Source organism: Poecilia formosa, unplaced genomic scaffold (assembly GCF_000485575.1).
Source record: "Poecilia formosa unplaced genomic scaffold, Poecilia_formosa-5.1.2 Scaffold472, whole genome shotgun sequence".
Lineage (NCBI taxonomy): Eukaryota > Metazoa > Chordata > Actinopteri > Cyprinodontiformes > Poeciliidae > Poecilia > Poecilia formosa.
The window spans coordinates 34-26,493 of NW_006800411.1; the positions used below are offsets into that span (position 1 = coordinate 34).

The 26,460-nt window shown below is 36.7% G+C and overlaps 2 protein-coding genes across 13 annotated transcripts in view; one reads left to right on the plus strand and one right to left on the minus strand.

The window, feature by feature from the left end:
* The first annotated feature begins 3,204 nt into the window (after positions 1-3,204).
* Positions 3,205-17,038, plus strand: hsf1 (heat shock transcription factor 1). Of its 3 annotated transcripts, XM_007578231.2 has the most exons (16): positions 3,205-3,654; positions 6,455-6,563; positions 6,677-6,813; positions 8,514-8,638; positions 8,876-8,951; positions 9,105-9,166; positions 9,401-9,479; positions 10,218-10,339; positions 10,414-10,483; positions 10,559-10,652; positions 11,881-12,037; positions 12,414-12,485; positions 14,142-14,247; positions 14,342-14,395; positions 15,613-15,655; positions 15,729-17,038. In XM_007578231.2, the coding sequence occupies exons 1-16, from the start codon at positions 3,532-3,534 to the stop codon at positions 15,914-15,916; spliced, it is 1,617 nt and encodes a 538-aa protein (XP_007578293.1). In that variant the 5' UTR covers positions 3,205-3,531; the 3' UTR covers positions 15,917-17,038. The 3 variants fall into 3 exon arrangements, with proteins under 3 accessions (XP_007578293.1, XP_007578291.1, XP_007578292.1); XM_007578229.2 differs by having other exon boundaries at positions 10,414-10,652; XM_007578230.2 differs by lacking the exon at positions 12,414-12,485 and having other exon boundaries at positions 3,206-3,654; positions 10,414-10,652.
* Positions 17,039-18,202: 1,164 nt separating this feature from the next.
* Positions 18,203-26,460, minus strand: part of LOC103156273 (apomucin) — a 17,428-nt gene continuing 9,170 nt past the window's right edge. For 7 of the 10 annotated variants that reach the window (XM_016664194.1, XM_016664189.1, XM_016664193.1 and 4 more), the window contains 15 exons: positions 26,283-26,333; positions 26,111-26,206; positions 25,073-25,189; positions 24,936-24,989; positions 24,410-24,436; positions 24,285-24,323; positions 23,261-23,332; positions 22,267-22,305; positions 22,158-22,184; positions 21,984-22,046; positions 21,715-21,780; positions 21,589-21,624; positions 21,405-21,440; positions 20,288-20,352; positions 18,203-19,462 (listed from right to left, as the gene is read on the minus strand). In XM_016664194.1, the coding sequence (XP_016519680.1) occupies positions 19,334-19,462; positions 20,288-20,352; positions 21,405-21,440; positions 21,589-21,624; positions 21,715-21,780; positions 21,984-22,046; positions 22,158-22,184; positions 22,267-22,305; positions 23,261-23,332; positions 24,285-24,323; positions 24,410-24,436; positions 24,936-24,989; positions 25,073-25,189; positions 26,111-26,206; positions 26,283-26,333 (917 nt within the window). In that variant the 3' untranslated portion in view covers positions 18,203-19,333. The remainder of the gene's footprint in view (positions 19,463-20,287; positions 20,353-21,404; positions 21,441-21,588; positions 21,625-21,714; positions 21,781-21,983; positions 22,047-22,157; positions 22,185-22,266; positions 22,306-23,260; positions 23,333-24,284; positions 24,324-24,409; positions 24,437-24,935; positions 24,990-25,072; positions 25,190-26,110; positions 26,207-26,282; positions 26,334-26,460) is intronic. The other 3 variants (XM_016664186.1, XM_016664188.1, XM_016664195.1) reach the window with 3 other exon arrangements.

The following is a 26,460-nucleotide window of genomic DNA, read 5'->3' on the forward strand; positions in this document are numbered from 1 at the left end:
AGAGGAATATGTTTCCATGTAAACCATCGTTGCCTGTTAGACTCAGAAACGAATCTGGAATATAAAAAATGTTGAGGCTACAACTGCACTCTCCTCTAAACAATAGAAGTCATCCCCAGTCACCAATGAGGGCCACAGATCCAGACGGCCCATCTGCAACTGCCCCAAGCCAGCAACAAAATCTCAAAGGACAGTTTGTGTAATAATAAAAAAAAATTCAAGCGGACTTTGGGGAAGTGCATTACCCACAATTCATTGCTGCATGTGACGTTTTCAGTTAAAACATCACACAAAACGCAAAGTTTTGTATTTTGTTCCATGTCTTTATAGAAAATGCAAAGAAAAGAACATGATAAGGCACACAGTACTAAAATGTTTGATATGATAAATTGAGCAGAAAAAAGAAGAAATAAGATAATAGTCACAAACTATCTGAGGAAATTAAAACAAAATGTTAAAAATGCAAGACAAATTTCAAATCTAAAATTAAGATATTAACATAAAGATTGGGCTTTGTGATGTTACAATTTTTAATTACTCTCTGAAATAAAATTCTTTCACTTTAAAAATGGGGGTGATTTATAGAAAGCAGTTTTCTGGGTGCTGTTGTGGCGCAGCGGCAAAGCATGACCCACGTATGGAGGCCTTAGTTCTCGTAGCGTAGTCACAGGCTCGATTCGTGGCCTGGTGACATTTGCCTCATGTCTTCCCCCTCTTTCCTGCCAGACTACTTTCAAATAAAGGCAACTAGAGCCAACCAAAAATAGAAAGCAGCAATTGTGGGGGAAAAAAATTAGCCAAAGGATTGAAATGTTAATATAATAATTTAACTCTTCATTCCCTGCCAGAAGACCACATTTTATTAGATGAAACTTAAAGATAGAATAGATTTCTTGTACAATATTCAGTTTTGAAAATTTTCCTAATGAAGTTGTGACTTAAAAAAGGTTTATTGTCTTAAAATCTCAGTCACAAAATGTGCAGGAATTTATATTTATTTCTTATGTCTTTTGCAGAAGGTCAATAGTTGATGATATTATGAAATTAATATCTTAATTTTTTGTTGGAGTGGAATAGAAAGCTCTTGTCATTATTTTGTACTAATACGATTTTAAAACAAATGTTTTCTTCTCAGACTAGAAGGGAAGAAAACTGATGTCAGAGTATCTGATGAATTATTTGTAAAATGTTGGTCTATAAAGTCATAATATTTATAGTTTCTTTTAAGAAGAACATTTTAGTTACATTAGTCTTTTTATTTTTCACAACAGCATAAGGTCCATTTTTTATATATATGCCATGTATTTGTCCTTAACTTGATCTTTGTTAACACATTAGCTCCACTTTAAACCAAACTCATTTTTAACTGCATGAAGGGGTGCGTTCACACTGCAGCCTAAAGTGACCCAATTCCGATTTTTTTGACTTAATGCGACCTGTATCCGATCTTTTCATGGCAGTGTGAACAGCACAGGTCAGATTCTTTTTCGAATCTGACCCATATCCGATACGTATCCGATTCCAATGCGACCTAACGTCCAGCTCGCATTCATCTGAACTGAACGTTACTGATTTTCAGCAAATCTCACTATTCTGCGTCCTGATACGCGCAAGCAGGAAGAAAAATGTTTATAAATATATATATATATATATATATATATATATATATATATATATATATATATATATATATATATATGACTCACTATTAATCATTATTTATTTGTGCCATTATTAATCTTTATTTATTAGTGTTTGTATAGTTATATAAATATGTATTGATATTACTAAATAATTTATTAAATAAATTATGAACGGCTGTGTGCTTTGTAATATGCTCTTCATACATTGATATCAGAATATTCCATTCCTATTCTATTGTTATAGCCACTAAGCATATTTAAATATGATGAACTATGAATTAAAAACATACTTAAAAATACAATTGTTTATAAATGTAGCTTTGATAGATGTTTGAATATGGTTTACAGTAACAAAAAAGTGTGTTCTTGAAAACAAGAAATTCAATACTGGGAGCTTGATCATTAAAGCTTTTGTTCAAAATGAAATTGGTATTGCACGTTGTTCTTGTAAAACTGGAATGGAACAATGAAATAAGTACAATTTTGAAAAATCATTGGACCACACTTTCTCCCGTGTTTGCCTTTCTAGACCACCGATTGGATTATTGTTTGGAAAGAGGATAATTTCTCTAATCAAAAGACAGGTCCCAGTTTGGACCAGAAGGAGCCAGAACCTCTGCAGATAAAATCCCTGGACTAACCCATGTGGGCCACCACCATATAGGGCCCATATAGAGCCCATGTGGGCTGTGGCCCTACATAGGCAAACTCATGTGGGGCCATCGTGGAACCCGCGGACAAATCCATATGGGACCCATATGGCCTGCCCTCCTTTTCCCCACATAGATTTTGTTTTCAAATGCATGTGTTGCAAATGGAAGAAATGTGAACATTTACATTAGCAAAAATATATTTTATAGTTACGTTTCACACTTTGTTCCACATGTCTGACATGATATGTTTTTAGTGTAAGCTAGACAGCATTTTGTTTACTTACATACAAATAAATTGTACTGAACACATTCAAAGTATTTTATTGAACTACATCAGGTTAAAATGATAATAAAAGGTTATTTTGAGTACTTACAGTCCCACAATATTGTAATAGTTTAAAAACATCCAGTATTGAAAACACAGTAACCCAAAAGCTTATGGTCGTTGTTTCTGGTAGTTGTTGAAAGTATTGTGTAAATCCATCAGAGAAGAAAGTAACCCTTTTAAATCATTATTTTCTAATCCCAAACAGTTTGACAAGCTATATTAATAATATCATAAACCACATCCACATACACACAACTTCAGTTTTGCTTTAACAGGGTATTATAGACTTTCATTATTTTTGTCTGGCCTTATTTTAAAATTATTTATATGAAAAATTTTCTTTTTCCTTTATTTAATTGTATTGTGGAATGAAATAGGTAAATGATCACTTATATTGTCTGGTAGGACTCCACCGTAAAAAGCATTTCCTGTTTCATTTGTAAAAATATTATCAGAGTAACACAACACTAGTGTTAGAAATGATGTTGAAAACTTACACTCGCAGAAATATAAATGCGATTTAACCCTTGGAATCTTGTTAAAATTATGAATAATCCACATTGCGGACGTGACATAACGTTTTCTTATGACGTCACTTGTACGCGACAGAGAGACAGCCACCTAGCTACGCAGTTGTTTGCTTTATCGGATTTGTTGGAATTTTCCACTACGGAGTTTGTTTACAATATAGTTTAGAGTACCGTGTAGACTGGCGGATAATATATCAAAACAAAACCATAACGGAGGATTTCGAGATATATTTGCGATCTCTCCGAGGCTACGTGTCGCAGTTCATCCGTTTTTTTGTTTTGGACTTTGAGGAGCGGATGGGGTTAACTAGCTGTTAGCATCGTTCGGTTAGATAAGCTACTGGAGCCCGGAGCGGGGTTAGCCTTTAGTAGTTGAGATGGAGTTTCTTGGAGGACCAGGTGCTGTGGTGGTGAGCGGTGGTAACGTCCCGGCCTTTCTTACTAAACTGTGGACCCTTGTGGAAGACCCGGAGACAGACCCTCTTATCTGCTGGAGCCCGGTACTCACTTCACCAAACCTAGCTTAGCCTAGCCTAGCCTAGCCTGGTAAAGCTAACTCCCCACGGGTTCATTAGAGTTCTCAAACAACAGATCTTAAACATTATTTACGGAACAGAACACACCATTTGTTTATTTTGTTTTATTAAGTGATGCTAATCATGCTAACATTACATCTTGAGGCAAATTAATCAAGCAGGTTATCTCGTTAGCTTTTAGGTAATTGGGTCCAAGTCTGGTAAAGTATTAAGTTGATTAGCGATACATTTTTGGGTTTATTGGTTTTAAAAGGATTGTTTATATATATATATATATATATATAAATCGCACATCCTTAGGTGTAGGTGTACTTGTTTTATAAGTGATCGAATGTATTAAAAAATTCCGAAAAATTAGTATTTTAGGTTGTACTTAACCAATACTTTTATTCTGAAATGGCATTAATGAGATTCAAAAGACACATATGTAGCTAAAAAAATAATGTGGCAGTAATTTATGATGAGCAATTTACATTAACACCTGTAAAAATATGTGACCCAAATTCACACTTAATTTTCCGCAAAGTTATACCTTTACAAAGAATAAGATGTGTGACATGTTGTGTTATTGTCTCATGGTGTTGTGTCTACCTTTCAGCTTTTGCTCCTTGTAGTTTACTATCCACTGTTGCTCAAGAGGAATGGTTGGTACCTATTTTAGTGTTCATGAGGACACAAACAGAAATAACTTCCATTAGTGGGAAAGTTCAAGTTTACTAACAGCAAAATGACAGACAAAGCGAAGCATGCAGCTTCACAAAAATATGAAAACAGAACTAAGAATAACATACTATACCGGGAAGGGAAATTTCCAAAATGACAAAATACTGTACAATGAATTAACTGTTCAGACTCTAAAAAAGCCTATTTGCTTAAAGTACAACACACTCGGAGCATTAAAGAAGCCACAATTGTATAAACAAAATCCTCCTCTCATTATATCTGTTCTACCCAGAATTAAAACGACAGTTTTAGCTTCATCTGTTTCAAATTAATACAAAAAGAAATTTTTTTCTTTTGCCCTTTTTCTTTTCCATTTTTTATTCCCCAAGTTACCAACTTGTTTGTTTAAAGTATTTCTTTAGCTGCATATTCAACCTTTGCTACGAACATTAAATAGAGGTATGTTGCATTTTAGGAAATATCTTTTTAATTTTCTCATTCAAGATTATTTGCATCTTTTGATGTAATTCTAATATTAGTTTGAAAAAGAGGCTCCTGATAAACTGCAGAGCGTTTTATCGGTTTAATCATCGGAATACTTGATAGAATAATCGATTACTGAAATAATTGTTAGTTGCAGCTGTTGTTTTTTAGTTCTTTTCCTTCCTTTTTGGCCATATCCTTCTTTTCTTGTTTGAGTTTTTTTTTCCTTTTCTGTGTTCTTCCTCCTTTTCTTCTCTTATGTCCAGCCTTCACTTCTTCTGTCCTTCTTTGTGTTTTTATTTCCGTCCATCTGTTCTTCCTACCTTCTGTATGACCTTTCTTTCATCCAGATTCTGTTTTTTCCTGGGATCACATGCAAACTCTCCTTTCTGATTGTATATTTTCCATCAATATGAATCAAACATTCCTGGAGGAGAGCAGGATAGTTGGCTTGTGGAGAAAAAGTATGTTTTTGTTAGGGTTGTAATTAAATATGTTAAAGTTGTGCATTGTTCCTGCATGTTCTGCAGATTGATCGATTTAGGGCTTTCTAATTGCAGTGGAATATGTTGCTTTAGGAATAAAGTCGTTTTCTCTTATCAAAGTCTTTGCTTAACTTTACTAGCTAAAATCAAGCAACTAAAGTGGCACAATTTGATTTAAATATATTTTTAAATAGTTTCAAATTTTCACCAAAAAACTCATAAATTGAGTTTAGTCAGAAACTTTCTGGAAAAAAAGTCAAACTTTTGACATTTGGAATTTCCTGAGTTTCAAAAGTTGAAAATTGTCGACATTTGAAATTAAGAAATATCAATTTTTTAAATAGAAAATGTCAGAGATTATTCTCCAAATTTCGGAGGTGAATGGCCCTTGTACGCCGTCGTAGATCTCACATGTTTGATGGTTTAAAAAGGAAGCATCTAATTTTCTGTTTCTTTTGGATTCGGTTGAACACATTTATTTTCAATAATAACAGGATTTGTGTAAGTTTCTTTCAAAACATTTGCTTTATTTAGCTAAATGTGATCAAATAGATAAAAGCTGATTTTGTTGCAGTAAATCTCTGAATAGATCTGGTTCTACCTTCTGTTAAAACTCTGTTATAAAAAGACAAACGTTTTGCGTTGTACTTTTCATTTTCCATTGTAAAATGACAAATTAAAAATCTCAATCTGCATCAATAGGGCAAATTTGTATCATCAGTCCCCCGGGGCGCATTTTGGACACCCATGTCTTAAGATACTGTGTGCAGTTTTTAGTTACTTTATGCTTACATAAAACACATATTTTCACAGAAGTTATTTGTGCTTGTTATAAAGAGGAGTTATACCATACCATACCAACTTTATTTATAAAGCACTTTAAAACAACCACAGCTGATACAAAGTGCTGTACATTAAAACACAGCATAACAATAAAAAAAATAAAAACTCTTACACTTTAAAAACAAACATACAATTTAAAACTAGATCCCGCTGGAGTTGAAAGCCAAGTAAAATAGATGGGTTTTAAGACGAGCTTTAAAATGGATAAGTTTTTGTTCTGTTCTTTTGGTGTTGCTCCTAGTAACAATGATTTAATCTGCCTGTCTGTATTTTTTCCCTTTTTTCTTCAGAGTGGAACCAGCTTCCATGTTTTCGATCAGTGTCGGTTCTCTAAGGAGGTTCTACCAAAGTTCTTCAAACACAACAACATGGCCAGCTTCATTCGACAGCTCAACATGTGTAAGCATCAGATCCTCTAAGAAAGAATCCCGTCTAACAGGTTCTTTTATCGCGATGCTGTCAGATTCTCTGGAGAAATGGTTGAAATGCAGAAAGTCTCTGTTGCTCTGCAGATGGTTTCCGTAAGGTGGTGCACATCGAGCAGGGCGGCTTGGTGAAACCAGAGAAAGATGACACAGAGTTCCAACATCCATTTTTTGTCAAAGGGCAAGAGCACCTGCTGGAGCACATCAAACGAAAAGTCACCAATGTAAGCAGCTGCAGATACACCTGGACACGCCACTTTAGAGATCATTAACTTCCTGGCTTCTCAGGGCTCTCGGTGGCAAAATTTTAAAGTTCACGACTCTGTAAAACTTTGATTTTGCATAGACCAGGTCTTATAATTATAAAATCTCTGATGAATAGATCAAAGTTTGTTTGGATAAATACTAAAGCCTGGAGGACAAAGGTGTGTGATAACACAGTGCCAAAGAGGAAAGACATGAGCACTGACCAAAGAGAAACAAAGATTTAAATGAGAAACATTATGCACTGCAAAAACACACATTTTGTTGTAAAATTTTTGTCTAGTTCAAATGTCTTAGTAAGACAAAATTAATATACAAGTAACTTTTCAGCAAGATACATGAGCTTGTTTTAAGCAAACAATTCCTTAATATTGATGAAAAAGTTCTAGTTCAGCTGGCAGATTTCTCTTGTAACATGAGGAAAGTGTCTTGCTGTAACTTAATCTGCCAATGTAACAAGAATTTTTCATCAATATTGAGGAATGATTTAGATAAAACAAGCTTCTTTTTCTGCAGAAAGTTACTTTCAAGTTAATTTAGTCTCATTTTAAGTGTACCAAGATATTGGCACTCAAAACTAGAGAAAAATTACTGAGCAAGGTTTCGTTTTTGCAGTGTCAGGATTAAAAACATTAATAAAACTCGTCGAGTTTAGACGTCCAAGTAAGTTTCCCAGTGATTCCAGAGAAACCACAAAGAATCTATTGTTAGATTTTAGTCTCTACAGACTTTAGTCATGATGTTGAATCTTGTTGTTCCTGACAGATTGATGGGAAAATACTTTCAAAACAAGCAACCAGTTTGAAGTTCACTGCAACAATTCAGAATATTTCCAGTCTGGGATTAATAATGTCCACCAGTCTATTTTTTTTAAGGCTGATTATAGTGAAGGACATGTTTGGTTTTATTGAACAATAGTAAATATAAACAAACGCAATATATTAGCTCAAAACTACTTATCCAGTTTGCAGTAAGGTTTAGCTGTATCCATTATTTTTCCTTTAAATCGCACGTTATTATTTAACTAAATATATATATTACATTTCAGAATAACTAATTATAATTTAGAGTCTCTGCTGTGAAAATGCCCTTTTGTTTTTGTTTATATGTCGGCCTGTCATATTAACAAAATTGGCTGAATGTTAATAATTGTGATAAAAGATAATGTTGTTCTGAGATCGTTTTGGCATTACAGTGCAAGTTTAAGTTAGTATAAAAGACTTCACACTGGAACTAGAAGATGTTTTAAATATCTAAAATAAAACGCAACAATCAAAAACAAATAATAAAGCTGAAGTTAAAAACACACAACCGAAACCAGAAAGAAAATGGATTGTGAAATCTCTATAAATAATGTTGCTCTTCAGAAGATATTAATCATCAGAATGGAAATTATTGCGCTTATTTTAATTTGTAACGTGATTAATTGCAACATGCTTACATGTCATCCATGTATTTAGCATTCACAAAATACCTAAAATTGATCAAAGTTTATTTTGCGCTATTACCCTCCTCTCTTTTCTGTTTACCTTGAAAACTCTCGAATTTCACTGTGTTTACAAACTTCCCACAAATGCACAGTAATACGGTGACACAACCACTTCCCCTTCCAGTTTCTCCCGTCTCCACGGTAACAGAAAATCCCGCTAAATTGTTGCAGGTGTCATCAGTCCGTCAAGAAGAAATGAAGATCTCGACAGATGAAGTCAACAAAATCCTGAGCGACGTTCAGCTGATGAAGGGAAAACAGGAAACCATCGACTCCAGGATCATCGCCATGAAACAGTAAGAATCGCAATCTGTTCACACGTTTATGCTGAAAAAACAAAGTAAAGTAAAATCCTCGTCCCACACAAGCTGGTAAGCAAAAACTGATCCGATCCTGTGATTTAAAAGCTCCAAGTCTTACAAATTAGGTTGTTAATCTGTTTTTTCTTCTTGTCAAAATTGATTTTAAAAAGTTTTTTTTTCCTGTCAACAGCTCCCCTTCCTTTTATTAAGCCCGATGTTTTCCTGTTTCAGTGAGAATGAGGCTTTATGGAGGGAGGTGGCCAGTCTGAGACAGAAACATGCGCAGCAGCAGAAAGTTGTCAACAAGGTAATAAAATATAACATTAGTTTAATAAATACTTAAGGGGGAAAATGAAGAGCAGCACGTCTAATTTATAAATATTCTAATGTTGGCACTGAGCCACATCACAGTTTAATAAAGATGCTGAGTGAACTAATGAAGAACTCTCTTTGGTTTCAGCTGATCCATTTTCTGGTGTCTCTTGTCCAGACCAACAGAATCATAGGAGTCAAGAGGAAGATGCAAGTTTTCTTCTAATATGGCTTCAAACCTCAAATCTGAATAGAAATGCTACTAAATTTCTACATACTGTAAACTCTAGATTGAGTTAAATATATTAAAATAGTATTTTAATAGTTTAGATTGTTACCACAGATATGAAACGTGATTGTCTGACACAGACTTAGATGTTATTTAGTGATCATATATGACGTGGTTTTTATTGTATTTTTTATTTTTCGTTTCTCCACCGGCAGACCTCTGATGCTCAATGACTCTAGCTCCGCCCACTCTATGCCGAAGTACAGCCGACCCCTGACGCTGGAGCACATTCAGGTAATTCATCTCATTTTGTACTGGTGGTGGAAATATTGAAAAATATCTTAATTACAGGTTTTGAAATGGCAATATTTTTAAATTCACTTTTATTTTGGCTGAAAGTGGTGATAGTTGGTAAACCAGGAAGGTTGCGGCTCAGGTTTGCTTGGTGGAAATACCGCGAAGTAGGGCTGCATATGTAAATCTCATGGTGGTGATGAAATTGGTGAATGCTGATATGACGACATCAGGTGTGATTTGTCTTCTTTTCTCTCTTATTAATGTTTGCTTTAACCTTCAGGATTTTGAATGTTGAGCAGCGCCACATGGAGGCTGATTGACAGCGCTAAGACCCGCCTCTTGTCTCTGATTGGTTGTTTCTAGTTAGCACTGGGAGAGGGCAGAGGGGCTCAATCTTTTCACACATTATCTGTCTCTTGTTGTCATGACATATTGACAGTTTCATCAAATATGTAAAAAATATTTCTTATAAAAACTACATACTGAGCTGAATATGTAGTTCCTGTGGCAGCCATTTAGTTCTCTCACACTTTGGTCAAGAGTGTCCACATATTTTCTGTTTGTTAGCATCAGAGCGATAGGTTGCTCTGCGTTGTGGGAACTATGTATTAGTAAAAGTCTATTTTCTGCAGCAGCTTTGACGTTCAGGTGTCTCTATGTTACATGTTGGTACTTAAAGAGAACCGAAGCTTTGACCATCATTGATCGCCCTGATGAGTCTGCTTGTCCTTTCAGAACGCAGCCGCCAATCTCCTCTCACCGGATTCACCGCTGAATTCTGGACCGATCATCTCGGACATCACAGAGGAGGCGCCGTCCTCCCCAGAGGACGCAGCCACCGACTGGACCGACCTGGGGTGAGGACCAATGAGACTAGTTTACTATTCCAGCCTGTTCATGCAGATGTACGCAAGACCTTCTATGTCTGCAGAGAGAACCACTCGACTTTTATCAAAGAGGAGCCGTCCAGTCCCGAGGTGGAGGAGTGTCCTGTTCTGGAGGTGGAGCAGGATTCACTCCCAGCAAACGTTGACACGCCTCTGTCCCCCACCACCTTCATCAACTCTATCCTTCAGGAGGAAACGCCGCTGCCGCAGGTCACCTCCTCCCCCTCCACCACCACCACCACAGCTACCACCACCACAGCTACCACCACCAAAACCCCAGCAGGTAGACATGGTGATATACAGGACCTGGACAAGCATTTGCACCTCTTTAGCTGTGTTATTAATGTATTTTGTTGAAATTTGAAACAATTAATCGGATTAATTGTGATTAATCAATTTGTGAAATAATTGTCAACTAAATTAGTAATCAAATAATCGTTAGCAGGAGCATACATACTCTAAAAATACTTTACAAAAAATATATATAGTTTGCATTTAAGATAAAACAACATTTTTGTTTAAAAATGTTCTACCCAGAATGGCTCATGTGGAATAGTTTTAGCTTCACGTGGTGGTTCAGAAATACCAGTTGTAAAGGATTATTTTATTAAAGAAAGAATGTGAAAAGTGGATGTGTTGTGGGGAAAATGGAAAGTTTGATCACTCTGTTATGCTACTAGCACTTAGCAGTCGTCAACAACTCACTGGTGCAAGTGAGAGCGTTGCACAACACAAATAAAGTAAAGCACAATTTAACAAATCCTCAAGGATTTGTAATAATTGAGGCCTAGAATCATTCAATGAATCATTGCATCCCTAACCATTTTTTAAAGAAATGTCTCTCAAGAGCTTCATGGCTGTAACATTTCAGGTTTGTAATGTTTAAAAGTTTGAAAACAATGTGTGATCTTCTTTATATCCACATTTTTTTAATCGTTATTAATTTTTTTATCACACTAAATTCCAATGAAATAAATTTAAATTTGTGGTTCCAACAGATTAATATGTGAAAAGGTTCAAGGAGTATTAATATTAGGGGTGCACTGATTTATCGGCCATCTGATTTATTGATACCGATATCTTTAATTTTAGGAGATTGGTGATCAGCTGATGATTACATGTGAAGCCGATCTTATCCATCTACCCTATTTACCTCTGCAAAGGTCCAAAAAGTCACTTCTGTTCAGCTTTTAGAGAGGTTTGACTGACAGACCGGCCCACCAGGTTATGTCTACATGCTTGCGGTTAATAATACTCACCCCACTGTTTCCATCTCAGTGACTTTCTTGATATATTTAGCGACATTTCAGACAAAAAAAAAAAAATTGGTATCGGACAAAATCGGAATTGGCAGGTCAGGCGTTTTAGGGATCTGTGATTGGCCAGAAAACTGCAGTTGATGCACCCCCCTGTTTCTGGTGGTTCTGTATTGAATCTTCTAAACGGTTTGACCAGACCTCTTCTGTCTTTACTTTTTCTCCCAGTTCACCGTCTGTCTCTCTGTTTTTCAGCCTCGCCTGTTGTTGTGATGAGCCCCGCCTCCGCCGGGCCCGTTCAGTCGGCTCCTACCGTCAAATCTCCGGCCCCCGTTTCCAGCTCGAACTCCACCTCAGCCCCAAGCCCCGCCAAACCTAAACAGAAATGTCAGACCATCGCCCGTCTTGACAGGTTAATGTGAAACCCAGTGGCAACAGCAGGAAGGGCTGCTGGCCACTTACTTTACCTGCTACTGCTGCCTGCTGATGACCTTAGAGCTGCCTCAACGCTTTCTCATAATAAACCCGCCAGTCGCCATAACACTGAAACATTATCTGCTTAAACAGCTACCAACGTTAGCGATTTTCTGCCTACCAGCAAATGCAGTCAGATTTTTTTGGCATACATCACAGCATCAGGGGAGCAGCTGCAGTAAATGCACGGCCTCCTCAGTGTTTCTTGTTTGTGACCGTCTAGTTGCATTACAATCCCAACATATCAGCTCTTGTTACATTTATAATCAGATAATTGTCAAGTGTTTCATTAAAAATCCTTGTGCTTCTCTTAGGTTCCTCCCCCCACCGCCTGCAGGTGGACACACACCTGATGTTTGGCGCGTCCTATCGAAACATCCTGAAAAGTGAATCCTTAAATGATTATCCTAGACTGTATGTAAAAGATGGAGCCTAGCCTCTCCCCCTGCACGGTTATGTGAAACTAACCTGACCAATCCAGTCACTTTGCAGTGATTCTGAGGGCGTCTGGGATCTGCCTGTCGCTAAACAAAATGCTGTTTGCCAACTTCTTGTTCAGAGAATCTTAGCCTCTAATCACATGACACCACTTTTGGCTACAGCTTTCTTTTATATAAAGTCTATGATGATTACTGAAGTTTTCAGACACGAGTATCTACATCTCTGGTGTTATTCTGCATTTTCCTTTTTGTCTTCATGGGAAAAGTAACAGCAGTGCATATTTTTAGAGGGGAGTACGACAAGCAGCGTCAATATCCAGGAAAATACGTTTATACTGTTTATAAGTTTGATCAATATTTAAACGAGAAAACAATTACTTTTTTTTTTTTTTTTTTTTTTTTTTTTTTAGAAATCCAGATTTTTTGGCAGTTTAGTTGTGTTCCACTCTTTTTTTTTTAGTTCAGAGATGATGGTGATACACCTAGACCGTGTTTGTAAGGGGAATTATTATGCATAATTCACTATTTGCATCTTTTTATACTCCCACTTAAGTCTCTATGGCAGGGGTCACCAACTCCAGTCCTCCAGGGCTACCATCCTGTAACTTTTAGATGCGTCTCTGCTCAAACACACCTGGATCAAATAAACTGCTCGTTTCCAGCCTATTGCAGAGAGGAATGAATGCTGGTGAGGGAATTCAGGCATTTTGGAGCAGAGGTGAATCTAAAAGTTGCAGGATGGTAGCCCTTGAGGACTGGAGTTGGTGACCCCTGCTCTATGGCTTCTAAAAATTGCCAAGTCACTTTAAAAAAAATCACCCAGCTGATTTTTGTCAAGTTAACGTTTTGTGGTGTCTGGAAAATGAGCTATTTCAAAACCTTCCCGAATAATCAGCAGACAACTCCCCTAAGCCAGTGACCCCAGGTAACAGGCCCCTGCCCGTTACCTAGCAACCCCTGAGGAACTCCACTCGTCACCTAGCAACCCAAGTTGAGCTCCAGCACATTTTGTTCGGCTGTTTATACTGCTGTATGCGCTGTATAATGGCTGCTGGAAAAGACAAGTGTTTTGTTGTTGACTTATCATCCTGAAGCCACTTCCTATGCTCTTGTTGGTTGCTTTTCAAATATGTATAGTTGCACATCTGTTTGCAGCCATTTTCATGCAAGAGTGTAAATGTTGATTTGGGGGCGTGGCCAGAAGCAGCTTATTTGGATTTAAAGGTACAAGAGAAACATCAAAACAAAACAAAATTCAGAAACATCAAAATAGGCAGAACTGAGCAGACTGAAATCTCATTATCCAAAAATAATTTTCTGAAAGAATAAAAACAAAAGTAAGGAACATCTTTCTTTATTACCCATAGAACTATCCTAACCTGTTCAAGGCAGCATAATAGGTCACCTTTAAAAAGTCTTCTTTTCAGCAGACACAAATGAGGTGAGGGATCGCAAACTTGAAACTGATAAGTTTCTGAAAAGAAGATCGGTGGTATTGAGAAATGCACTGTTTTCTTCATGTGGGCAAAAGGAAAATGCAGAATAAGATCAGTCCTGACGGGTCGTCTCACGCCGGTGTCTCTCCCTCTGGTTGTGTCCCAGGTGCGAACTCTCCGATCACGTCGACAATATTGACAACGGTTTGGAAAACCTGCAGAGTATTTTGAACGCTCAAACCTTCACCTTTGACCCGTCTCCCCTCATGGAGGTGAGTTTGGTCGTGATTCATGTATTTTTATTGTGCGAGTCTTAAATTGTCAGTACATGCATGTATTAATTGAATTGTTTTGTTTGTGTTTTAGTTCTTCAGCTCATCCATTTCCTCTGGAGACTTCGACATTGAAAGTTTGGATAATGTAAGTTGAAATCCAGAATGTCACTTTCTCAATATGTGTTTTATTAATGGCAGCTCGTCTTTATGACACCAGTCTGTCAGGAAAATACATATGTATTTTTTGAAAGAGACTCCTGACATGAAAAGTCGAGGAATCTTCTGAACCAACCAACCATTAATCTGGATGAAAGTCCGGCTGGGTTTATCTGATGCTTCTCTAGTTAAATTCGACTCAAATCCACTCGTATGCGTCTCTTTCACCCAATTCCAATCTTTTCACCCCCCAAAAAACACAATACGCATTTCATATAAGTGGATCAATAATTGTCGATATAGATAATTATTAATTAATATTTTAGTTTTAAACTTGAGGTGTGATCTTTCCTGTTTTATCCTGTTGTTTATTTTTAAGCCGCTTTCAGGCAGGGTGGTGAAACCTGAAACTGCTGCTGCAGAAGTTACTCAACAGGTTGTTGCTAGGTAACCACAAGTTCCTTTAGAAATTGTTGCTAGGTAACCAAAGAGTGAGTGAGTTAGTTGATTCCACCAACCTTGCCAAGATGGCTGTAAAGTCTCTCTGCTGACTACATCTCCCAGAATGCTGTGCGGTTCTTAATCGAAGCTCAGTGAATATTCGGTAACTCTAACAATATATCAATAAAACAACACAATAGACAGGTGATCAATACAAATAGATAATTCATTTGATAGAATATTCAGTAACACTTTGTTTGAGGGATGTGAATAAGACTTCAGTAAACATGAAGGAGTCTTTGTGAATGTTTGACACTTAGTGGATTTTTAACACAACTTTGCATAAAAATGTCATTCTTGCTCAAAACAATTGCTAATTTGGCAGTTTCCATGCACTTTTAATGGAACTTTGCATTTAAAGTGTCATTATTTATCGAATGACTCTTCATGACAACCACTATAAACATTGATGAAGACTTCCTCTTGTTCCTGACGGCGTCATGTCAGTCTGATGTACACCCCTTCAAATAAAGTGTTACTGAATATTCTACATATTGAATATTCTGTCAGATGTGTTATCGATCGATATTGATCATGTCTCTATTGTGACATGATCAATATCTGATGTAAGCTGGCTAACATCTGATCGTTGTTACCTGGCTTTAACTAGTAGTATGAACAACCAGGCAAACCCACACAAAAAAGGATTTCATCAAAAAAATCTGAATTGATCATCAGTATCTGCTGCTTTGTGTTTCCTTTCAGCTGCTGTCTGACGAAGCCCCTAGAGAAAGTGAAGAGAGAACAGGTGAGCACCGTTTCTCCTCGCTCGCCCCCCCCTGCTGTTGTCATGGTGACCGTGTCTGCTCTGATTTGCGCAGGGAAGCAGCTGGTGCAGTACACCGCCACGCCTCTCCACCTGACTGAGCCGGTGGTCCTGGGGGAGGGCGACACCGACCTGCCGTCCCTCCTGGAGTACGAGACGGAGCCGCTGTTCAACTCGGAGGCGGCCGGCAACGACCCGCCCGACGTCCTGCTGAGCCCCTCCCAACTGGACTCTAACCTCTAATATCCTGAAGAATGTAATGACTCCTCAGTAACAACACGACACTGGGCAGCAGCAGCAGCAATAGACCACGACGACGACGAAGAAATCGATGGGTTGTAGATCAATCATTAGGTCAAATGTCATGTTTTTATCAGGCAGATGTTATTAATCGATATTAATCCATTTCTATACTTTAGGATTTTTATTTTAGGTTTTATTTTTGTGTTTGCCACCTAAATTGAAACCTTTCTTTGTTGCTTGTTGTTAAAAAAAAAAACTTAAAAAAAGATGAAAAGTTTAAAACAAACAAACAAACCGGGGTCACATGCGCCTGCTGGTGCATTCAGGGACAGATCTGGAGGCGGTCGCTCAGCGCCTAACGTCGGGATCATGTGACCCCGGTGAGCGCCGCGTTGCATGTTTAAGTCACATTTGATGGCTGTATTTGTTTTCACGTGTATAATTTAAACATAAAGAAGAGGATGGGAATATTTTTGGAAGAGTTTATTGCAGAGTGTTTATCCTCCTCCTGTTGTTTCATCAGACAGGAACGCTTCGATCCAGACCTTTGCTGAGGTTTCCTGCGTGTTTTCTAACGCCGGACCCGATCAGGCATGGGCCGCTCCGACACATCTGACGGTGTGTGAACAATGCTGCGGTGTCACTGTATGTACGCAAACCTGTACGACATGAGTCTGCAAATATCCCTACTGCTACTAAAATTGCTGTTATGTTATCAGCAAAACTTATTGATTATTTTAGATTTTTATACTTAGATTTAAGCAGAGATGTAGAATAAAACACCTGGTTGTTTTAGTGATTTTTGAAATGCTTGTGCTGATATTGTAGCTTTTGTCGGCGTTTTTGCGAGTGGAAAGTGGAAAGGACGCAGGAGTTTAAAGTTTTAATAGCTGGCCAGGACAGCGCAGCAATAAGTCAGAGAAAATTCTGGTCTCTTTGGTGTTTTCTGAGCTTTTAGGAAGGAACAAAATGACGGAAAATCTCAACGGTTTTTGGATCTGCGGCTTTTTAAAAAATCTTGGTGGACTCTGATTCCGGTAGCCGGCCCATGCCTACTCCTGACAGAGCTGGAGCTTCGACAGAAACTTAAAGTATCTCCAAAATAAAAAGATGAAAAACTTTTAATAAGAGGTTTTTATGCTGGAGAGTCTTGACTGGACCACTTGCTCACAGAAGACAAGCTAGGTTAAATCACTGTTTGCTTTTCGAGAAGGTTTCTCTGTCTGGTCTAAAACGCCTTAGTTTGTCCGCAGCTCCATCAGTTTTCTACATTTTGGATCCATTTTCCTCAAAATGAGTTTAGAGTGGGGGCATTTCTGTGTAACGGTACTTTTGTTGGGTCCCGTGTTGCCAGAACCAGATCAGATTTATGGCAAAAACTTATTTCAGGACATCAGGTGTCGCGTTTCAGTTTTAATGAAACATATCCGAGATTGTTTTTTCTCGCAGTCTCAAGCGTGGATTCACCTTTTATACTCACTCTTGTTTTATTTGAATAAACTTCCAACTTCAGCTGCGGAAGGTTACCAGAGCTCAAAGTGAAGTTACTTTATTTAAAATGTAAAAATGTATAAGGAAAGCTTGGCTGGGTTTGTGCAGGTTTAATATATTACAATAGCAAAGATGTGTGTTTGAAACAAGGGCTGCACATTAAGAAAACATGATTGCAACTTCATTGAAGAATATAAGCCACATTTTCCTCACTCTTAACTTCTCCATCAACACTCCGCCGTCTTTCTGGAGGTTTTGCCTCAAAACTCTTGTCAGGTGTGGAAATGCTACAACTGAACAAATGCAAATCTTAACTTATTGAAAAGTTAGTTATAAGGATAAACTTATAACTAAGTTGTGTGTCCTTTACACACTGTGTGTGTAAAGTGTCCTTTACACACACAGAGATATATTTCCAGTGGCCAACATCTAACGGAAAACAAAATTCAGGTTCTCAGAATATTTAATTACACTTTTTAAAAAAAGGACATTTAATTTTGAAATTCAGACAAACTGAAGCATCTGCAGCCAGTGGCTGGTTGGGACTCATTTGCATGAATTACTGCATCAATGCGGCGTAGCATGGAGGCACTGATGCTTTTTTAAACTTGGTTTTTGGCTTTTCTGCATTGTTGGTATTTCATCTCCATCTTGACTAAACCCGGTAGATTCTCTGTGAGGGTGAGGTCAGTTTGCAGACGTTTTAATGACTAAATATCAATGATCTTTAAGTTTAGCAGCAGATAAAATCATTGAGTTCTCTGAACTTAATCTCAGACTCTTGATTAGACTTTGCTTCTCTTCCTTATTACACCTGTATTAGTTTATGTTGCTCGTGCACCTTCTACCATACGTTTTCCTTCCACCCAACTTTCCAGTTTTAGATTTGATCAACATATTTCTGTCTTTAAACAGTTTATGTTGCTCTTCTGTAACATTAAAATCTTCAGAGAATCTAAATTTTGGGATTTCATTCGCTGTAAGCCACAATAATCTGAATAAAAACTCTTTAAGCAAAGCACTTGCTTCATATGAAACAAAACCAGGTCATAAATGATAGGCTTGATTTTTTTACTTTTAGATGATTTAATCTGACCTACAATAAACTCTCAGATTAAATGTATCAAGCACAAGTCTCTGACGGAGAGGTGGCTCCTGATGTCCTGATGCATCGGTCCTCAGATGGTTTGTCAGACGCTGTACAGACAGGAAGCTCTGCCATGTAAAACCCGCGGTGAATAATATACTGACTTTTATTTGAGTTTTGCCTTTAATTCCAACAAGCCATCCATCTTTAATTTTCTTGACGGCTCTCTACATGTTGGGAAGACGGGGGTCGAATGTTGAAGTATTCTGGTTGCAAAACTTTTGTTCAATAAATTGTTTTAAACACAGCCGCACGGCGAGTGATTATTTCGCTTCAATGTAGTCGGACAAAAGGCAACAGTTTGATGTTCAAAATAGACGAGACTTTTATTGTTGAAGTCCAAAACCACAATTTACAATCACATCCTGTTTGACGCCATTAATACGCAATCAGACGGTCGAGATTCACCTGAATTATTCTTAATTTAATTCCCCTTTAAGTGGCTCTTCACCACCGGCTGGTGGCGACTCAAGTTTTCAAACGCCATTAAAAAAAAAAGATGCGAGGCAAGTAATGAGTCGTCATGTTACATTCCAGCTCGGGAAATGACCAGCAAGTGATTTTTTCTTTATCTCTCACACACTTATCTCATCAATGGTTACTGACGCGACTTAATCCTCCATCCTCACGTCTAGCCGGATCGTGCCCCAGTGGTAGATAAAGGAGCGGACCCAAAGATGGTCAAACAAAATGAACGTCCACAAACGGCATTCGATTTTTTTAAATATTTAAACAACAAAAGGGAACCTTTCTCATTTGTTGGGGGGTGGGGTCTACAACTAGTGGGTGGAGTCAGAATTCCTGGGCCATGCTGATTGGTCGGTACACGGAATTTGAAAACGGATGAACCGCACGCGGGGCTTCATGTGGAAATCAGCAGGTATCCTCCAGTTCCACATTTTCAGCACCTGAGACACAAATACAGTTTCAGTCAACAAAATCTTATTTAAGGAGAAAGTTTTATGCATAAAAACACAAACATTTGTAATCATTTAGCTTTGGTGAGCCTGAAGCTAAACGTTAACCGACATGCTATTGATCAAATAAATGACCACAAACAGAAAATAAACTGCATAATAAAACTGTTGAGAATTAAAAAGGGGGAAAAAAAATCCTCAAATTATGTTTTCTACTCTGCTTTTTCAAGTAGTTTTAAAGAGGTTTACATGAAAACATTAAAATTTTTCTTAAAAGGAAAAATGTAGGAGCAGATTTTGATGACCTGTTGAGAGATTTTTATTAACATGTTAAATACAAATTACATTATTTCAATTAACCTGGAATGATAACACTTTAAAGAATAATCAGTAATTTGTCTTTTTTTAAATCACATATCAAAAAATCCCTCCAGTTTCAATTTTCTTGGGATTTTGCATATCAGAGCAACACAAAATACACAATAGTCAAGTAGACTGTTCTTTACAAAAATTAAATAAATACTCTGATTCCACTAAATAAAATCCAATAAAGTTCACCTAACAACTAATTAGAGTGGACTGAAGAACAATTTAATATCTATACAAATATAGATGTTGTTCTACAGCTTAAGGCGTTTGTGAGGACAGGAATACATTTGCAAAAAATGAATTATATATTAGGATTCTTTGCATTCCCCATCGCATAAACAAGTTCAATCCAGTTTGTTGTTGAAAACAAAGGGGTGTGAATAGTTTGTGAAAGTGAAAGAGCAGAGTTCAAAGGTGAGCAGATTAGGTGGGAGAGGTGTTACTAACCTTCAGGACCCTGACCAGATGGGTTGTACTGTTCAGTGACTGAACCTGCAGAGGACAAGCCCAACCAAGAAAAGAGAACGAACAAGCTTTCAGCAACTGATCTAAGACACCAGCAGAAACAACTGGCATCTCAGCTGTTCACTCCGTAAACAAAGAGTCCAAGACCTCAGAACAAGAACAGCATTTACTTGTGAACTGAGCATTTTGATCTATCTGCCCCAAATCCTGAGCTGGTTAAAATGGCTGCACAAAAACTGCCACGTTTGTTCCTAAAGGCATAAATGTCCCAATGAATGAATAATAGAGAGGCCGTTATTCATCACACATTTATCTTAACTTGAACTGGTGCTGTCCTCTAAAGTAAGATTTCATTAAAAACTAAAAAAAAAATCAACTCTTTAGTTTTATATTTGCCCACCAGATGGCGCTATTCAGCAACAATAGCACTTTCTACTCTTTTCTGCGAGGGAGTGATGCTGCTGCAAGAAGTATTTATCACTGTTGATGTTGGGTAATAATATGTGTAAAAAACATTTTAGGTTAATTGAAAAACATCTCTTCTTTTAAGAAAATAAAAGATTATGCAAACATACTGGTTTTTAAATGGGTTGAATCCCAAACTAATACTTCATATTTCAGGTTTAATTAGCTCAAATATCAAATGTTTCAAAAATAAAAGAAGTAAAAGTAGCTTTTTTTTAAAAGACCTTTTTTTTACTGAAAAGTTTTAAATTCAACATTGTAGAAAAAAATTAAGATGCATCCAAATTAATGTCGCTGCCAGTCAAAGGCCAATGTTTAGGTCTTGCAACAATAACAACAAATGAATGTTCAAAATATTTAATTTACATTATTTATTTATTTTTTTTCATACAACAACTAGTACACAAACTGCCCTTTAAATGGTTAAAATGGAAAAAAAGAGGAAACATATTTTGTTTCTGCTGACTGGGGGTAAAATAAATGGCAAAATAAATGCCCGTTAGGATTTTAAATGATATCTTAAAGACTACAAGGTTACTTGGTCAAACCCTTATAAAAAAACAACAAAAAAACAAACGGAGATCTGAAATCAACCAAAAAGCTCCTATTGATGCACCTTTAATATTAAACTTACCAGCCATTTGTGAGTGACCTGTCCCCGCTGGATGACCTGAGAACAAAAAAACAACACATTGACCTTGAAATATAAATGTATTTATATGTCCAACACAGAGAAAGAAATCCACATAAATATGCTGCAGAAAGGCACAAAACAACATACAACCAAACCTCCTTCCTTCAAAAAATAAACAACTTACTGGAGTCAAATGGAGTCCCTTTTGGATGCGCTGTAACTAAAACACAACGACAGTTTACTGACATGTCTGACCTTTGACCTGGATTCTGACACTATGGCAACGATTCTTAAATGCTGAGAGCCTTACCTGTGTCTGTACCCGTGGAGTCTGCTGTCGCAGTAACCTGACCTGTGTTGGAGTAAACACCTGAAACTGGAAAAAGGGAAGAGATGCAGTAACAGACAGGTGTGTGTGAGTGGACAGGTGTGTGAGCAGACAGGTGTGGGAGCGGACAGGTGTGTGAACGGACAGGTGTGTGTACGGACAGGTGTGTGAGCGGACAGGTGTGTGAGCGGACAGGTGTGTGTGAATGGACAGGTGTGTGAGCAGACAGGTGTCTGAGCGGACAGATGTACCTGGGCTCAGCGTGTTGGTGACGGCAGCTGCAGGTTCTATGCTCAAAGTGATGGGAGACAACTCTGTAGCAAAATCATTCAACATAAAATGAAAAGTCAATCGATCGCTGTGTCTTATTATTATTTTTATTTTTTTTTCACTGTGTCTTATTATGCTGTAGCATCAATCTGTACCTGTGACATCACGGCCGAGACCTGAATCTGGATCAGAACATAAAAATATTAAGTTTTCTCAGTGAGGTTTAGGATTTATCTGTTTGACTTATATATTGGTGAAACTTACTTAAGTCAACATGAAGGTGGGTGACAGACTCTGTTCCACCTGCAGCCAAGTGTTTTATTTTATTATTATGGAAAATATTTTGATATTTTTAACTCAGAAATTTTAATCTTTTTTTCTGGAAAATTTCTGAGGTGAATCTCACAATTTCTGATTTTTTCTAGCAAAAATTTCTAGGAAATTCTGAGTTTGATAAGTTTAAAGACTTATCAAACTCAGAATTTCTTTCAAGGAAATTTTCAACGCATCACTCTCAGAAATTCCACATTTTCTAGAACATTTCTGACATTAATCTCTAAATTTCAGATTTTTCAAGCAAATTTTCAACTTTTCAAACTCAGAAGTTTCCAAGTTTTTTCTAGAGAAATTCTGATTTCAAAATCTCTCTCTGTTCTTTTTTTTCACTTTTATGTTTTAGAAAATTGTCAACTTTTGAAACTGAGAAATTTTTATTTTTTTATAGAAAATTTCCAAGATAAATCTCAAAATGTCTTTGTTTTTTCTAGAAATTTACTGATATTTACTCTTGTTTTTCTATCTCCAGTGGCTTAATACATCATCGTACATATTTCACATACAGAGACGTGAGATCTCAATAAGACAAACCTGGTTAAAAAATTAAATGAATGAATGAATGAATGAATGAATGAATGAATGAAGTCATTCTAAAAGTAAAGGACTGTCAGAAACAACACTGGCTTAATTCTAGATCATTTTTAAGGCCTTTTTTTAATTAACAGTAATCCTACTTGTAAATCAGGACACAACTATTTAAAAAATATGTAGCGACATATTCAATACATATTTTTACCAAATAAAATTATGAATAATTACGGGTGAATAAAGCTGACAGTCGTCCTGCTGAGTGTTTATCAGTTTGTAAAATGAAGTGTTGATGCTACCAGAAGAGATTTTATTTTCTAATGTTGACCAGAGATCCAACCTCTTTAGTTTGCTTTAAAGGAACATTCCCACACAAATGAACCAGCAGGTTTACCTGTGAGATCAGTTTGCATTTGCAGGCTCTGAGTGTTAACATCATGGAGGGAAACCATTCTTTCCGTCACTCCTGCAAAAGAGGCAAAAAGCAACAGGAATTAAATGAAAATTTTCAAAATAAAAGCATACAGATAATTGCATATTTGCATTGATTTGATCTCGTCTTCTGTAAAAACACTGCATATACATATATTCAATAAAGCCTTTTAGCTTTATGTAATATTAAAAATATATTTTATTCTATATTTAATATTTCTAAGTTTAAATTGTCTGCATTGAGAACAAAGTGGAACCAAATTCAAATTCCTTGTTTGTGTGTAGCCGATTCTGATTATGTTTGGAACATATTATATTATATCATGTGTGGTACATATTTATATTACCATATCCCACTTTGCAGAAAACAGAGATTTAGACTCCCATTGTCCTTTGGCATTATCTATGATCTACATTTATGTATCACAAGTTTTTGTGAATCAAACTGTTCAGGAAAAGTTTTGCTTGTGAATTAAAATGTATAATAAGGTCCAGGCTAATAAAAAAAAAAATGAAATTACAAGAATAAAGCCATAATATTACCAGAATAAAGTTGTATGAGAATAAAGTAAAAATAATATGAGAATAAAATCATAATATTTTTGATAATAAAGTCATAATATTACCATATTACAAGAATAAAGTTGTAAATTTACTGGAATACGGTCATAATAAACGCATCAGAATCAGATTATTGTCAGTAGCAGCCTGTCATTTTATATTTAAACTACTGCTGATAATTCCTTATTTGTATAACAAAATATTAAAGATGCTCAATATTTGTAATTTCACTGCAGCTATAAGGCTCTTTTTACGTATTTTACAACTTTCTCCTGGTAAGATTTTGACTTTATTCTCACACAAATTTCTTCTCATATTTTTATTTATTCTTGAAACCAAAATTTAAAAAATCTATTTTTTTTCTTACCCTGACCATAATTTTTGGTTGTAAAAATGAAAGAGAAGGTAATGATTTAGTAATTTACCTCCATTAATGTCAGTCAGCACATTCTGCCTACCGTTTCCTGAAAATAAAAATCACGTCTATTATCTGGGTTTCTGTATTGAGCAACAAAACACCAAAAGAAAATAAAAAGTAGCAGAATTTTACCATTATTGTCAGGGGATTCTTCTCCGTCTGAGGAGACAAATAGAAAAGTCAGAGAAGTAAAAGATACAAGTGATTAAAGCAGCACCGAGTACTGCAGCAACCCTACAGATGAGCATGTACAGTATTAGTATTTATTTATTTCAAACTGTTTTTTAAAACCAAAGAAAGCAAATAACCAGCAGGACAACAGAAAACATGCATTAGCTAACAAAATAATTAGCTTGCCACTACTTTTGTGGAATAAGTTAATACTTATTTAATCCTACCCTTTACCTCAGTTTAATGAAATTTATCAGTTAACGACTCAGTAATTATCAGAGCTTTGTCGTTAAAAACATGTGACATGGATATACCTGTTCAATTTACTTTGCTAAAGAACTGACAAATAAGTTATGATACATAAAATTATCACAAACTGAACAGAACAAGTTGTACACAACAGCATCAGATTAATTACCAACTCTTTGCCAATCTATAATAATTATATAATATAAAATAATGATGGCAACAGAAGGAAATCTCTTACTTGTCTGCTGCTGGTGATCTCCGTTGCCATTGTCTATTAAAGATGTTGAGGAAACTGAACATGTTGAGCAAAAACAGGCTCTTATTTTTCTTTAAGAAACACCTGCAGGTTCTTCTGGGATCTTTTCCTCCGCCTACCTGCAGAATGAGAAGAACCCGGGAAAGGCCTGGCCAGTGATTGGTCAGATCCGGACGTCAGCGAGGTGCCGCCTGCGCCTGATTGGTCAACTCTTCCCACAGCGAGATACGAAGAATCTTTACCACCAAGAGACATGAAGAAGAACATAAAAAAATGTTTGTTTTACTGTAACATAAGGCTGGACAATGAATCAGTACCAATATATATCACAATAGACACGTAATCAATATCCATACATCGTACATAAGATGGAATATTCAATAGAAGATTCACTGAACTCCGATCAATAACTGCACAGGGATATTTGGTCCAACATCAAATGGACCAAATAAAAAAAATTAAGTGGAAATTTTGGTATTTTATGGACAAAAATGACAATAATTCATATAAGCAGCAAAAAATAAAATCAGGCAAGAGAAAATTTTTCTAAATCAGTTTCTTTCAATAAAAAACTTAGAAAACTTTAACAAAAACTGCAGGTGTGTGTCTGTCTGGTGAATTTTTGGTTAAAGCATGTTTGTTTTTCAGTCAGTGGGTAGAAAATCCACAAATTTTACTCAAGAAAGAGCAGAAATACTTCATAATTAAATTACTTTAGAAAAGGTAGGAAGTACAGAGTAGTAAAAATAATCCTAATAGCACATAAAAAAAAATACTCAAGTAAATGTAACTGAGTAAATGAAACTAGTTACTGCCCAAATCTGAGTAGGTGGTGTCAATTAAATCACTCACTCATTGGTTACCTAGCAACGACCTGTTGAGTAACTGGCGCAGCAGCAGTTTCAGGTTTTACCACTTTGCCTCAAAACTTAAAAAAAAAAAAAAAACAATGGCATGAAGCGAAAATTGTGGAAAGGAGGAAAGATCACGCCACAGGTTGGACAGTATTTAAAACAAACAGACTAATCAAAAATGATCAATATAGACAACTATCAATATCGACTGATATGAAACGCTTATATTGTGATAAGTTTTTCAGCCATATTATCCAGCCCAACTCTAAAATAAAATCCAAGCCAAACCAGAGGAGAAACTACTACCAGCAGGCGAGCCTGGGATATTCTGTCCACCTGGTGGCGCTGCTGTCACTCCAGTGCCTGAGAAGTCGTGGTGAGGCGGTGCGGTCAAGTGAGCTGCCAGAAGAAAACAGTTTCAGGGTTTCAGAGCTCTAGTATCGTCTTCTTCAGTGGTAAATCTGAGAGATCAGACCTGGAATATTTAGGAGACCATCTGTGCTGAAAGGATCCACCAACCCACCACCTGAAAACACAGTAATCAACAACACGCTCAAGTTTCAACAACACGCTCAAGTTTCAACAACACGCTAAAGTTTCAGCAACACGCTCAAGTTTCAACAACACGCTTAAGTTTCAACAACATGCTAAAG

Excerpts from the sequence above, each read along its gene's own strand:
- hsf1 (XM_007578229.2), top strand. The coding sequence starts at position 3,532 with ATGGAGTTTCTTGGAGGACCAGGTGCTGTGGTGGTGAGCGGTGGTAAC. Across the intron at positions 10,340-10,413 it reads ACCGACTGGACCGACCTGGG|AGAGAACCACTCGACTTTTA; the intron begins GTGAGGACCAAT and ends CTATGTCTGCAG. Across the intron at positions 12,038-12,413 it reads ACCATCGCCCGTCTTGACAG|GTTCCTCCCCCCACCGCCTG; the intron begins GTTAATGTGAAA and ends TGCTTCTCTTAG.